Genomic DNA, 15242 nt, shown 5'->3' with positions numbered 1-15242 from the left:
ATTAACTCCCAAAATGTCCTTTCTTTAGGAAGCTGCACCAAACAAGTCCAAAACTAATCACCTACTACCCTTACTCCCTTACCCTCAATAATACCACAATCTGATTCACACCCATACCGTTCGATGACCATCCTAACCCACAAACCCCACCAATCACAACCGTCGAAACGCTGCACCCAAACCCACAGGATCATACTCTCCTCCAATAGCGTCAAACCCGTACGGTGTACCCCGTAACACCCGAACTTTCCTCGCAATTTCTTTAAAAAAAAAAAAAAAAAAGAGGGTGTTTACTGTTTACTGTTCACGCTATATAAAGAATTTGAATCTATTCGTTGGTACAATTCCAATTCCTATATAAACCCAAACCCAATCTCTTCTCCTTTAAACCCTACACTTTCCCACCACATTTTCTCGGGAAAATGAGCTGGAAAGCCACTCACAACACTTGCCTTCTTCTTTCCAGGTTTCACTTCTCATAACTCCATAACTTTTTTTTTTTGTTGAGTTTTTGAAATTTCAAGTTTCTGTTTGGTTAGCGAGAAAATGAGGGAAAGGAAATATTAGCTAGCTAGTTCATTTTCTGGATATCCAAAAATGAGCGTTAGCTACTTCTTTTGTGATCTTCATGAGGATGCTTATTTTGCAATTTAATGAAATTGACTTTTTTTTAAAAAAAATTTATTATTGCATGTTACAGTTTTAACTTGTTGCAAGCTTATTGCTGTTATTGAATTGGATATAATTGTTGAATTGAATCACATTGTAAATGGGTTTCTGTTTTTTTTGTTTTTTTTTTTTTTTTGGGTGTGTGGAAATGTTGGTGGAAGGTCTAGAATAGTTTGAAATTAATGTGTAACTTGTGAATTTTCTTTTCATGTCAGGGGTTCGTCGTCGTTGTTAATTAGTTCATTGTGTTGCTGTGGATTGGAGAAGCTAAATATATGTGATTTTGAATCAATCTATGTTGAATAGCAATGGGGACGAATTGACTGGTAACTTACTAACTTATTATGAATGTTGTTCCTAGTCAAGATGTTTTCACTCTCATTGGATCAGTAAAATTGAGGGTCTAGTTTGTGTACTAAAGTGTGAAATGTGGCCTATGATATGTTTAGGATTTCGTATAGTTGAGCAGTCAATCTTGGTTTAAAGAAAGGAGGATAGTTGTTTTGAATACTGCATATTCTTCATAAGATTGAGGAAAAGGAAAACAAAACTTCAAAAATGGCTTCATTTCTAAATTTGGAAGGTTATTGAGAGTTACTTTAATCAAAGCTATGGAAGGAGGAAGCACAGGATTGAGGAAACCTGAGAAAATGTTTGGATGTTGCCCATGATTAATTAGAACATTCAACAAAGGCAAATTCTAGTCTGACATAAAATCTTTTGATTCTCATTTGTTTCCTGAGCTTTTCAATTACAATGAACTTGAGATTGATGGGGTTCAATGCTTTATTTTACAATTTCTTTAAGGTGATTTTGCCTTTTTTTTTTTTTTTTGGGGGGGGGGGGGTGAATACTGGTCCAAAGAAGTCGCTGAAGGTCATTTTTTTTTTTTTTTTTTTTTTTATACTGAAAATGAAAATTCTATCATTCAACATACACATTTACCCTTTCCCATTATGTCACAAATTTTTAAAAGAGCATAATTTGACTTCTTTTTAAATATCTTTTATTTTTATGTGAAAATTGTGTATACTTGGAGAATCTTTGAGATCTTTTATGTCCACTTTCTACAGTCAGTTATTTGTGCTTCGTAATCTGTTTAAGGAAATTCACATGCATCAGTCTTAAAAATAATGTTAAAAAGAAGAAGAAGAAGAAGATCATAATAGCAATTATTTATTCATAATCATCGTATCTTCTTTTACCTCCATCCTGGTCCCAAGAAGAAAACGGTTTTAGTCTAGTTTGCCAAAGACTCTAACGTTTGCTTCTTCTTCTTATTTTGGCTTTTGATTTCTGGTTGGCATTTTCTTTTGAAGCTCTAGTTATTTAAATAAGATTCTATTTCTGCATATATACTCTTCCATGTGATGCAATGGTACATAGGTTGACTTTGTATATGATATCTATGGATCTGTTAGTTTTTATTCTTTGTTTTCTATTATGAAACTATATTTTTCATTTTCCTTGTTATGTAGTCAATACAAGCAAAAAATTAGGTTTTGTTTCACTTAGTTATCATTTTTTGTCTCAATACCTTTATTTCGGTTTCATGGTTATATAAATAAATTGAGATTATAAAGTTTTTAAGAGTATATTCTTAGTTTGCATTCAATGATGCAATTTGTTAATTCCATCTTGCAGTTACTTTTCTATCAAGATATTGTTGTAGTATCTGCTTTTTCAAGGAATTCTTATAAGATTTGAGAAAATGGTTGGGTGTAATAAACCGCCTAGAAGTGATCAACCTTCAATCAAATACAGGTCTATCCCAGTCAAGGGGGTGTCCCCTGAGCTTGCTGATTTTGTTCACGAAGAATATGCTCCCACCCTCTCTGTTAATGAAGATCAGCAATGCAATACAACATCTGTACCCAAGTCACCAGAGATTTTGAGTACAGCTCAGCTCATCTCAGCAGTTGGTCAGATATGGGATTGTGCAAGTCGTCCTCTTGCTTTTCTCCAACCTAAGAAGAATTTTCACTATAATGACAAAGACTTTGAGAAAAAGGAAATCTTGGGTAATCTGGACGTGCAAGGACATGGCAGAGTACCTACTTCAGCTGATAGTAATTGCTTTCATGTTGATGTAAGGACTGCTGGCCATATTTCACCTATGGTGCTGCCTAACTTGGATTGTCCTAAAGCAACCCAGAAGATGTCAATAATTGAAAGGCATGGTGAAAATTATACTCATTCATTATTCTGGAGTTTTTTGCGAGGTCATAACTACATGTCTAATGAATTGTGGAAGGAAAAGGGGCTTTCAGGTGTTAAAAATTCTTATGAGTTGGGAAATATATATGGATGGATGGGTGAAATCATTCCTGCCAGACTAAAACATCCTGTTAAAGTTACTGAAATTGAGAACAAGAAAACTGGTGAGAGCTGCTTTTCAGGAGGTATAACTAGCTCAGCAGGTAGCTTCATTTCAGGAGATAGGGCTAGCCCTGCAATCTTGGCCAGTTGTAATTCTGATGTAATCAAATGTAATGCTTCATCATCATCTAATAATGTAAATTTTGCAATAAATGCAACAGAAATGACCTCATTGTATAAAGATTATTTCCTTGATATCCAAGATAATCAGGCAGATGTTGGTGTTTCAAGGAGCCCAAGTTCGAGTATCTATGCAGACTATCATATTAACTCTATAGCTTCATGTAGTAGTGCATTTGAGAAATGCCAGAACAAGACTGATGGTAATGAACTGCCTGAGAACAACAGAAAACAACCACAAAAGTCTGTTGTTGAGGATGAGTATAAAGCAGAGATTTACTCCTCAGCACCAAGAAAACCCTGTTCTGTCATTGCTAAGCAAGAGCATGCCTTTGCAGGGGCATTGGCTGGTATATTTGTTAGCCTTTGTCTGCATCCTGTTGATACGGTTAAGACAGTCATTCAATCTTGCCATGCAGAGCAAAAGTCTATCTGTTACATTGGAAAGTCAATTGTTTCTGATAGAGGTAAGTTTCTTTATGAGACTTGAAGGTGTTTGTGCTTGCTAGAATTTTACAAAACATCTAATTATTGTATGACAACTAGAAGGCTTTCTGTTTTGATTTGTAAACTTGCCCAAATGCCAATTTGACAATTAATAGAGATTGATTTCAGGTTTAACTGGACTTTATCGTGGAATTGCTACCAATATTACATCTTCAGCTCCAATTTCTGCACTTTACACTTTCACATATGAATCAATTAAAGGAGCTTTGCTTCCTCTTTTCCCCAAGGTAGCTTTATTTCTCGTGTATATGTGTGTTTCCATATCCCCTCATTTTGTGTTGAATGAATTTAGAAGCCTGATGAAAAGCCTCAAATTTTAGTCTCTGGATTTGTGGTTCTTATTGTCAGTGTAATGTTTATTGGCTCTTAAGTCTCACACATTTATTTTGTGCAGGAATATTACTCCATTGCCCATTGCATGGCTGGTGGTTGTGCAAGCGTTGCTACTTCTTTTATTTTTACTCCTAGTGAGCGTATAAAGCAGCAGATGCAAGTTAGCTCACACTATCAGAACTGCTGGTATAACTATAAGATTCTGTATTTATCTTTGGTAATATTGCAACTTTGATGTTGCTTTAGAATATGAGTTGATTTAGATGTTTTTATACAGGAATTCATTCAACCATTTGGTTTCAATCGTTCCTAAAATATTGTTCATTTTTGCTTTCGTTTCTATCTGTTGATCCAGATCTTAAGTTCAAAGTCTCACCTATTATGCTTTGTTTCTGCCATAATTTGTCCAAGTGAGACTTATGTTGTGTTAGTTTGCTTTTTGTGTTACTCATTGTTCTGTTTTTGTAGGAATGCATTTGTTGGAATTATTGGAAAGGGTGGTTTACGTTCATTATATGCTGGGTGGGGAGCAGTACTCTGTAGGAATGTTCCTCACTCAGTTATCAAGGTTAGATCTTCCTACATGCTAGATGGGTTCATCACTAAAAAGAGGGTCTGTCATGGCAAGAAGTCACAGACACACACACACGGAGCTGGCTCTACCATATGCATGTAATAATATATTAGAGAGAGACCAAGCTATATCATATAAATGTTTCAGTAAGCCTCCCATGTTAATTGTATGGTATGCTTTCCTTTGTAACTAGTTTGATTGTTTAGTATCCCACTGTCTAGTTTGATTGTTTAGTATCCCACTGTCATTAACCCTTCTTTTTATCCCTGCTTGTGATTTTAAGGCTATCTTTATCATTATGTGCAGTTCTACACATATGAAAGCCTGAAGGGTGTGATGCTGTCATCAATGCAGTCTAGTGCTCAACTTAGTACATTGCAAACAGTTAGTTTGTCCCTCCTTCCTGCCCCTCTTTGAGTATTTTATCTTACTATGATATAATAATTCTGTTTTATGTTACTCTACCAGGCAACTTTCTTTTAGCAGAGTGTTCCAATTCTATCCAAATTGATAAATTACATGCTGAGACAATTTTGCAATACCTGCAGTTAGTATGTGGAGGACTAGCTGGATCTACTGCTGCTTTGTTCACAACTCCTTTTGATGTGGTGAAGACGAGATTACAGACACAGGTCTATAATTTGTTTATAGAAAATTCATAGAGCCTTTTCATGCATTTTTTTGTTATAATTGGCATACCATTCAGTAAATGATGCACAAAGCATTTTTCTCTACTAGCTTTTTGGAATAGCTGTCTGAGATAAGGATGAAGTAGGATTAATTTCTTCTTTGGTTTGATCAGATCAGAATGGGTATACAGTGAAAGCTTCAAAATCATTGGAAATAACAATTATTTTTATTTCTATTAGAGTTTTTTCAGATTGGATGTGTTCCTGTAATGTCCTAACTGGTTATTGTATGTTATAAATATTAAGGCCTGCCTGGACATCAAACTGATTTAGGTGGCAATTCAATTGGATCCTACAAAAATCTTTGAACCTATACAATTTATTTATAACTTCCATTTTTTATTATGTTCTGGGGTTTATCAATATACAGGGCTGTTTCTGCTTCTTACATATTGGATGTTTTTCAGATTCCAGGGTCTATGAGCCAATACGGCAGTGTCTTCCATGCCCTTCGCGAAATTGGCAAGAATGAAGGTTTGCAAGGCCTCTACAGGTATGTTTTCTCATGGTGTGGCCATTATTATTTTTTTGGGAGATGATTGTCTTATAAACTGTAATAAGTCATTACATATCCATGAGCCAATATAATATATTTCTGTTGCCAGTCTTGAAAAACTGATCTTGTTATACCCATTATCATATTATGCTTCCGTATCTGAGTGTATGATCTGGTTATTCTTATTCTTAACTTTCTGATTAGGGGATTGACTCCAAGATTGGTCATGTATATGTCTCAAGGAGCAATCTTCTTTGCATCATATGAATTTTTCAAGAGAATGTTTTCTTTAGAGGAGCCTCGACATAATGCACAGACAATCCAGTACAAACAAAGCACAAAAGATGATGAATCATCAACATTACCAATACTATTACCATCATCATCTGCATCATCGGCGTCCTCCTCCTCATCAAGACTACGGAGTCTACATTCATGATGATTTAAGAGCACATGTATGAAAGGGTTTCTTTTTGGGTAGGACAAACAAAATTTTGTTTGTGGTTATTGGGGGATAGAAGGATTGAGGAAAGCCATGTCTTCAGCGTATTTGAGAGAACCTCCAGAGCCATCAGTTGGAAATGTTTTGTAACCAAAATTGTTACTGACAAAATTAGGGTGTAGAAATCTGATTGTATTTTTGAAGTGTAGTGAGTGCTGAATAAAATTTGTCTTTACTGCGAGTTTTTCATCGGCGTTTAGTATAGGTAGTGAATCATTCTTGAAAGTGTAATATATATAGCGGACGTGATATCACTTCTGTACATCTGAGCATTGTTAAATTCGTTGACAATAAAGTAGCAAATCTTTTAGTGCAAATGCAAAGCTAGGATGCACGGACACAGGTACAGGTACAGGTATGATACGGCAATATGAGTAATTTTTGAAAAATTATAACATGATACGGCAGATTGGACACTGTTATAACACAGGTATAACATGAGTACGGCATCCTAAATGAAGTGTCTGTACATCTTGTCGCAAAGTTGCTGGAATGACCATCTTCTACTTCTGCACCACTTTTTGTTGCTCCAAATGCAGGCCTGGTTTTGCAAAATCTGTTCTCTTTCAGTCAATGATGCAATACAAGCCAAGCATAAGCGAAGTAGAATGCTGCAAGTGCATAACTAGTTGTCAAAAGTACCAATGGCGGTGGTGAATGGCCTAAGTCTCACCTAAGTGGAATTCCCAAGATGGCTTGATTGAAATTTATATAGTATCTAAAGCTGAAACATAGTATTTGTTATTGTTATGTTCATGTTGAGTTACATCAATGTAGTGTTTAGGTCTACTTTGGTCCACTTCAGTTCATTCAGTCCCTTTAACCTAATTAGGTACACTTTTACTAATTAAGTCTTAAATTGGGCCAAACTTGGGTTGAAAGGTATAAAATCTTATTCTATATGGGCCAAACTCTTTAGTTTTAGGCTAAAACGTACAAACAAAATAAATATTAGAATTAGACATATGAGACATGAGATATGAGTCCTTAAAAAACAATAAAAATGATAAATATTTAAAAGATTATCTTAAAATTAAAGTTTCAATAATATATGCATTATGCAAAAGGAAAAAAGAAATTTACAATTCTAAGCTTATATAATAATTTAAATTTACTGTAACATATTACTTCCATGGAATGAGAGTGTGCATTTTTTTTTTTTTATAATACTCTTGGATATGTTCAAATTAGTCAACCGATTATGGTATATTTTAAAAAAAAAAAAAATCTTTTTAATGACATCTTCTCCATTTATATAAAACAATATTATATTTATATAATTTCAATCTTTTTATTAAATTAAGTAAATTTGTTGAATGCAAAATACATTATATGTTACATAGTTTACATTACATAAAACTAATAAAAAAAAACTTTTAAATAACACATGCACTATTTAACCTACAAATTTTACATTATATTCTTATAAATATGACGTTTGGTTTAAAAGCAATTCTCATAAGTTGTAACCAATTAATATGGCAACTTAAACTGGCTATGCCTATGCCCAATAATAATTATTCTTCATAAATTAAAACTTTAAATATTTTGATTGGTTATATTTGCCCTCTATATTTTGTGGGAACTTTTCATTGTTTTCAAAAAGATTGATGGATATAAATTTACGGGTTTTAGTGAGTGATAAATGATAATTATTCTTCAAACCGTCGATAGGCAAAGCAATCAATTGGAAGGTAGCTTTGAAGTTTATTAAACTTTGAATTTTAATTCTTACCATATACCTAACAATTTATTACGTAGAAGATAGTAATAAGAGTTACCCTTATTATTCGGGCCATTAAAACTCCACCCTGTCTATAAACCAACCCTTTGCCATCGCCAGCTACAAAATTAAGGTAGGAATAGGATGGGCTACCAGGAATCAGTTTGTACAATTAATTAAATAACATAGCATCAACAAGTCGTTGTAGTATAGTGGTAAGTATTCCCGCCTGTCACGCGGGTGACCCGGGTTCGATCCCCGGCAACGGCGACATAATGTTTTCTACCAATTTTTTACAGTGAACAAAATCTAGACCAACGTCCAAGTTAGACACCTAATGAGGATGCATGATCGTTGTGATTGGGGAGCTGCTTTGACTCTTTTTTTTCTTTTTTTCTTTTTTTTTTCTTCAAAATGTTATCTTTGCTCACAAAGCCTTTTGAAAGAATGGAAGTTGTTTTTCACCCAAAAAAAAAAAAAGAAACTAACCATTCAAAATTATCCTCCTAAAATTAATAGGAAAAAAAAATTAACTTTTCAAATAAATCAAATGATAATTTGGGAAGTTGCAAAAAAATGTGTTGTGAACAAACATTTTTCCATGTATATTTGTCAAAAAAAATATACTTATAGAGACTTGAGATTGGATTGTATAGGTTTGTAAATTATTTTATATGATATCAAATTATTAAAGTTTTTACAGTCCAGAATTCATAAATACATGTTGAGGTAAAAAAATTTAATCATGCTTTTACACTTTTATCATATATGGGAAAAGAATAATTCAAACAAATAACTTGTGACTTGTGAATAAGGTCGGGCTTATGAAAATGAAGTTAACTCAAGCAAGTAGTCTTGTTTGGTAATTAGCTCAAACTTAATCTCATGTTTAAAAAAAAATTAAATGAACAATCTTGAATTTTTAATATTTGACTTAGCTTGGCTTATTTATAGCCCTAATCTTATTGGCTGAGCGGTGTTTATTGATTGAAGCAGTTAAGGACATATGCCGATATATTTTGACATTAGACTATGAGGTGCATTAATGGCTGTACAAAGATTCGTAGTGATTCAGGCTGGAAAATTATCAGTAGAACGATGGTTAAACCAAATTGAAAAGGGTAGAAGACATTGCTATTTTTTTATGCATGCAAGCGGGGATGGATGAAGCTCACGAGATTGGAAATCTACTACAAGAAGGATATAAATCTAGGACATTTGATTCAAGAAAAAACCTTTTCATACACCCCACCTACTTGTTCATGGACCAGGTATTGTGAAGACAATACTCTATTGGGTTTTACTAAAATGGTGCATATTAAGAGCAATGTCCTCGTGAATGAGCCCAATCTTTAGAAAGTAACTTTAATCAAAAGTAAAGGCATGCAATTATTCATTATTTTGGAGACAAAAACTTCTTGTGAACAAAGTTTTGATCTACTTTCCTTAGCACCATTTCCTTCATGATACAGAAAAGGCAAAAGATAAAGAACTACCATCTCTCGACAATCTAATGATTACTTCTATTCCCTCTCTATCAAGTTACAATATGGACAATGTTATGTTCTGTTTATATTTTAACTATAGAAGTTGAAAGAATCAAATAATATAGCAAATGGCTTTTGGAACCCCTATGGAAACAACCCTCTGCCAATGGTAAGAATCCCTAGCCCACATCTCCAACAGTCCTGCGTATACTGAGAAACCATTTTAGTGTATTGAGTATGCTGTTGACTGCTGAGCCCATGCCAGTAAATAATCAAAAACCCTGAACCTCGGTGTCAATGGCAGGAACTCTCAACCCCATCATCTGAGAAACTTCCTCCTTTTCTCCTTTAAAGTTGGGGTCATTTCGAACCATATGCTGGGATTCCCTGGAGAAGCCGTAAAAGCTGGTACCAAGCAAGCTGATTGAATTTATACTCGAGCAATTGGAGAAAAGGGTGGATTGAGCACATAGGATGGTGGGATTTCTTTTACCATCTTAGAGTCTTTTCTCTTCTCCTCTCTTGTCACTGCATCAACTAAAAATTTCACTTCATCATTGATAAGCACTTTCAGTGAATTGCTTTGTGATAACTGTTTGCTTCTCTCCTTCCCAGCATCAACAGAAGCTTCTGTCCCATGCAAGATAGCCACACATATGGAGAATGCTTGTAATGTGGATAACTGTGCATGAAAATCAACTGCATACTCCCCCTCCTGAACAGCCATCATGGTCAATGCCGGTGTACTCTCTTTTGCTCCCTATACATAAATTAAAGTCAACAGAACATAAGATGCTAATTATTTCTATAATGAAGTCCAAATGTTAGAGCATTAGGAATGAAGAAGGAATTCTAGCGTCTTTCCCCCTTTTTTTTCTTCTCTGTTTTGAGAAGCTAATGATGCATGCATTGAAATGAGTCATTGTATAACAACACAATTATGTTTAATTGTCAGACAGCAAGCAGATATAAATAAATAGTGTACCCAAGCAAGGTACATGAACACATTTACAGAATCTAAATTCATATTTCTTAGTTCTTTAAGAAATGTTGGGTGGAAGCCTTGCATGTGGACCCAGCAACTTATGTTTTGCAGAATTCTTTGTTACCCAAAGTTCTAGTGGTTGATGATTGACTTATCCAAATTATGATAATGAAACATGACTTACATCAAACAAGAGGCTTACCTGAACAAAAAGCTCCAAATGCTGCTGATTCTCCAGAAGTGGTTGATCTTCAGCACATTGAATTTGGGTATTCCCTAAAACAGTGAGGGGACAGGCCATGTCCCAGCCACCACAGTCACATCCTCCACCTAATCTCCATCTATCTAATAATGATGAAGGACCCCGACTTTCAGCACTTGGCAAACCATGGTTTCCAGTTGGAATTAACACCTTTACCTTTTCCGGACTTCTTTTATCATGAAAGTCCTTTTTACTCAGCTCACTCATAGAATGATTAAGTAGGTTTGGGATCAGTTCATTGATAATCTTATCCCCTGACTTGTATGTTAAGCTCTCTCTATTCTCATATGGGACTTGCATAACAATGGCCGCGATTTCAAGGCCTGGATTCAATTGTGCAGATGCCCAGGGGTAAAAATCTGAAGAATTAAAATCACCTTTCTCAGAGGCTTGTCTTTGTTGAAGTTTATGCTTGAATGGATGAGACCTATTATCTTCAAAAGGCTCCTTAACTAATCCTTGATTAGCTCCTTTGAGACCTTTAACATCATCAGCAGTTTTTTCATTTTCTTGGGCCGAAATGCTTTGTCTTGCATGTGCAATATCGTACAATATAAACTCTGTCACAACAGAATTGTCCAAAACCCCACCATCTTTTAGTTCTGAACATAAATAACAGGAAACTTGAATCTGTCCCACCATAGAGGAATCTTTGTCACTACTATTCCATCCCCATCTACTGACATTGCTCTTCTTTCTACCATCAATGGAGTGAAACGTATATACCCAATTAAAATCATTATCCGTCTTCCATGTCTTGGCCACGAAGACATCTTCTGGGCACTTCGTTGAGAACTCGAAAAATGGCACCCCATGTTTGTATTCTAACTTGAGATTGCCATGTAGGTGAACTGGTGAACGTGCAACAGCTGAATGATGGTTCTCCCTCTCAACAAATTGAGGATCAAGTTCTGATGCCTTTGCTGTATTAGAGAAATCATGCAGCAAAGATTTCCTGGATGTTTTGTTCCTGCTCATGTTTGTTGTCCCAGATGTTTTGAGCCCCCCACCAGGTTCTGCCACATATCCTAAAGGACTTCGCAAAGATTTGGACTTCTTGAATGGATCAAACATCTTTCTGATAGGACTGAATCTGGACTTAGAGCTGGCTCTTGAGGAGCAATCACTTTCTGATGGTGAAGGTGAATGGAGCATTTCCGCCTTAGCAGAGAGTGACTTGTGAAACATGCGAACAGTTTCTCTTTCAAGGTCATTACCATCATTTAAAGGACTAACAGATTCACCACTTACAAACTTTAGACCCACTGAATCTTTCCCCATAGTATCAGCAAGTTTATCCCTGTCATTCAAATTGAGACAATATTCATCAAAACCATTTGATGAGCATGGTTCTACATACGGCTTACTCACAGATGTTGGACTAAAGGTTGAATCCAAAGATATCATTGGAGACCTCTTCTGCAGGCCGTCCTCATCTGAATTACAGAATGAGTCAACAATCCTGAAAGCCAAAGTGGCGTCACTACTACGGGACATTTCAATTTTTCTCCTTCCCTCAAAATTTCCCGTTCTCTTCATTTCCCTTACCTCTTTGGAATTTTGATACATGGAACCTCGCTTTAGCTCGTCGTTGCCTTCCAGTCCAGCAGGTCTAGATGGAATGCTTTTACAAGAAGAACTGCGAGAGCGACCAAAGTTAATCTCTATGAAGTCGTCCTTTAGGCCCAACAAATCATCTTTACGGGTGGATTTCCCTTTTGCCTTCCTCTTTTCAATATTTGAGCAATGTCGAGGAGGTGGAAGAACAGTGTTAGGACTCAGACCCACTTTGCAACTTTTATCAAAGTCCAACTCCATCCGCAGTCCCATTGATAGATTCCCAGTTCTGCAAGAAATACAAGAATAAAATAAAAATTACGAAACAGATCACAAATAATGCAAGACAATAGCTATCCAGTTTCCACTAATCTGATTATAACATATAAACTAAATAAAGACTTTTAGCCAATATATGTAATCAATACATTGGTAGATTTATAACAACATGCCAGAATAACAGCTTTTGGCTGCAAATTTGCTGTGAGATATGCAAATCGCTGGCATTACTTCTGTAGACACAATGTAGATAAAGCCATATAATGCATAATTTACCATATTATTAGGACATCAACTACGGATTGTAGATTAAGCTGCCATTGATTTCCAACAGTAAAGTATGAAAATTACAGTTGAAGCCAGAAAAAGGAAAAAAAAAAAAAACTGACAGAACATTTGCGTACGAAAAGATACTCGATACCCAATGCATTTCAATTCGCAGAATTCAATCAACAATTATGAAAATATGAACTAGAAGCAATAAAGGATTCCTAGAAGCAATAGCTTGATGATGCTAACCTCAGAAATTACCACTGTTTGAAAAGGCACACACCCCATTAGTGATTCCAAACTTTAAGATCACAAGAAACTCAAAAAAACCAATCTTGATCAAAAAAACTTAGACCCCTATTACACAAAGGAATCTTCTGATCTCTATAGACTTCCAAAAAACGAGTAAAGTAGCAGACACAAAAGCTACAGTATAAGTACTAAAAACAAAAACTTTACTTTATTTTCCTCTTACATTTCAAGCCAAAGACTAATAGATATGCTTCCAAAAAACGTCCATACCCCACTCGATCTCAGAGAAGTGAACCCAAAGAAAAACTCAACAAACTGCAAGCAGATGCAATCATGTCCTCCAACTCCCAATCTCTTGAGCTCAAAGTCACCATGAATCTATAAGAGCAAAAACCCAACAACCAAATTTAATAAACACACAGCTGTTAGCTATAGGAATTCAAAGACTTCCCCATTAATCAACATAAGTGTGCTACAGCGAAAACAAAAAAAAGGAAAAGACAGCCAGGATTATGCCAAGAGCAGTAAAGCGTGGCTGCTTATTAATAAACACAAAAAGTGAGTTCTAGAAAGAGATAGTGTGAGGTAAGAGTAAGACATTGTTAGAGAGAGAAAGCATGAGCGAAAAGAAAACACTCATACACAACATGCGGAAGGGTAACTAGCAAACAACAAGAGACAGGAGCTGCTTAGCTACAGTTTATGTCTAAAAAGCCATCTCCTTCAGGCCATCATAACTCATAAGCTGCCGCTATGTACTAGTGTGCGTCTCTTTTTTAGCTTTTTTTTTTTTTCCCAATTTTTTTTTTCTTTTTACACTTTTTGGACAGTCTTGGAGAGAGCACCCATTAGAGAAAAGACAATGATAGCCCTGATAGACAATTACTATGGTTTTCTTTTTAGTGGGTAATTTTGGAATTAGCTGGTCACTAATTAAAAAGCGTAAGTGTAATATATTTTAAGGAGATTTGTCCAGATCACTGCCACAAATTATTATCTTAAGTTTTTGGGAATTGCAGATATCCAGACGGAATCCCACAATTAATTTGACTGTCTCCAATAATTAATTGATGAATAAAGTATTGTTTATATGTGTTAAAATTGCAGATCAACCCTCATTGGAAATTACTTTAGAGTCCTTAATCCTTTTATGATGTACACCTATTTTTTCACTGATTGTTCACAGTAAAAGCTCAACCATCCGAACTATCATGATGCCAACGTTTCAAGCCATACAAGTATAAAAGCAACTCATTTTAATGTTGACCATCAAACTGAAGGTGGTCCTAAAGACTTAGAAAGTGACATCATCTTTAATTTAGGACGACACATCTTTCAAGTTCCAACTTCCTCGAGATTGGTTTTATTACGTTATAGTTATAAGAAAATGTTAAATCAAGCTAATTAAATTTTTTTTTTTTAAAGGTTCAAATTTGTTCATATTGGTTACCTAATTAAGTAGATATCATAAAAGACTAGCACAAGTTTGCTTCATTGTGTTTTTAATCTCTCATTTTTTATTACATTGCGCATTTATAAAAGGCAAAAACTCTCTCTCCCTCTTTTTAATGTTTTTTTTTTTTTTCCTCCTTAAGTCATCTTTTTTGGTCCTAAAAATGTAAAGGTTAGAGATGTACAATCGCAAGTAAAAGGGGAATAGCAAGAATCTTGACAGTCAAGGAGAGTAACGTAAATATGTGTGCATGCGATTTGGGTAACTTGCAAGCGGGAGTATGCGAAATTGAGGCGGTCGGTCACATCCAACCCACGGAATCTTGCGCTTTGGATTATCTACGTACACTCTCACGCGGACTTCATGTTGGTTCGTACTCCTCTCACTGAGTTCTCTTTCTATATTTTCACAAACCAGACAAGTGGTGTGGTCAAGATATCATTAGATTATCTTAAACTGAACCTCAGGCTTAAGTGAGAATTTGCATCCGCGTGTTCGGTATGTGTCACGTTAACTCATGAGTATTCGATTATATAAATCGATATTAACTCAACACACTTATTAAATAGATTAAGATTTCTCGATCCTAACGCGAACCGTTTATTAATAGGATCAATCTTGTTGACCCATTTATTAGATTTTATCAATGTGAAAAGAAAAATACAAATTTTAGTATTGATCTAAATTATGAAAAACCAAATAAAT

General features: G+C 35.2%; 2 protein-coding genes and 1 non-coding gene across 14 annotated transcripts; 2 read left to right on the top strand and 1 right to left on the bottom strand.

Annotated features, from left to right (window-relative positions):
- The first annotated feature begins 334 nt into the window (after positions 1–334).
- On the top strand, positions 335–6652 carry LOC115971649 (mitochondrial substrate carrier family protein X). Of its 9 annotated transcripts, none has more exons than XM_031091647.1 (10): positions 337–466; positions 885–995; positions 2314–3635; positions 3784–3902; positions 4070–4194; positions 4477–4576; positions 4889–4966; positions 5131–5214; positions 5679–5764; positions 5972–6652. In XM_031091647.1, exons 3-10 carry the CDS (start codon positions 2381–2383, stop codon positions 6204–6206), a joined length of 2082 nt encoding a protein of 693 aa, XP_030947507.1. In that variant the 5' UTR covers positions 337–466; positions 885–995; positions 2314–2380; the 3' UTR covers positions 6207–6652. The 9 variants fall into 9 exon arrangements, 5 of the variants coding, with proteins under 5 accessions (XP_030947509.1, XP_030947510.1, XP_030947507.1 ...); XM_031091651.1 differs by having other exon boundaries at positions 338–466; positions 2434–3635; XM_031091648.1 differs by lacking the exon at positions 885–995.
- A 1538-nt stretch (positions 6653–8190) lies between these two features.
- TRNAD-GUC lies at positions 8191–8262 on the top strand. The gene has a single exon. It is a non-coding gene; the product is annotated as a tRNA-Asp (tRNA).
- Positions 8263–9413: 1151 nt separating this feature from the next.
- Positions 9414–13848, bottom strand: LOC115972321. 4 transcript variants are annotated; one of them, XM_031092571.1, is made up of 4 exons: positions 13727–13848; positions 13308–13462; positions 10667–12572; positions 9414–10239 (listed from the first exon to the last, which is right to left on the bottom strand). In XM_031092571.1, exons 3-4 carry the CDS (start codon positions 12554–12556, stop codon positions 9910–9912), a joined length of 2220 nt encoding a protein of 739 aa, XP_030948431.1. In that variant the 5' UTR covers positions 12557–12572; positions 13308–13462; positions 13727–13848; the 3' UTR covers positions 9414–9909. The 4 variants fall into 4 exon arrangements, with proteins under 4 accessions (XP_030948431.1, XP_030948430.1, XP_030948432.1 ...); XM_031092570.1 differs by having other exon boundaries at positions 13308–13848; XM_031092572.1 differs by having other exon boundaries at positions 13355–13848.
- Positions 13849–15242: the final 1394 nt, after the last annotated feature.

This window comes from Quercus lobata, chromosome 12 (assembly GCF_001633185.2).
Source record: "Quercus lobata isolate SW786 chromosome 12, ValleyOak3.0 Primary Assembly, whole genome shotgun sequence".
NCBI classification, from domain to species: domain Eukaryota; kingdom Viridiplantae; phylum Streptophyta; class Magnoliopsida; order Fagales; family Fagaceae; genus Quercus; species Quercus lobata.
Note: the sequence above shows the minus strand (reverse complement) of the source record. Positions and strands in the feature narration are given on the sequence as shown.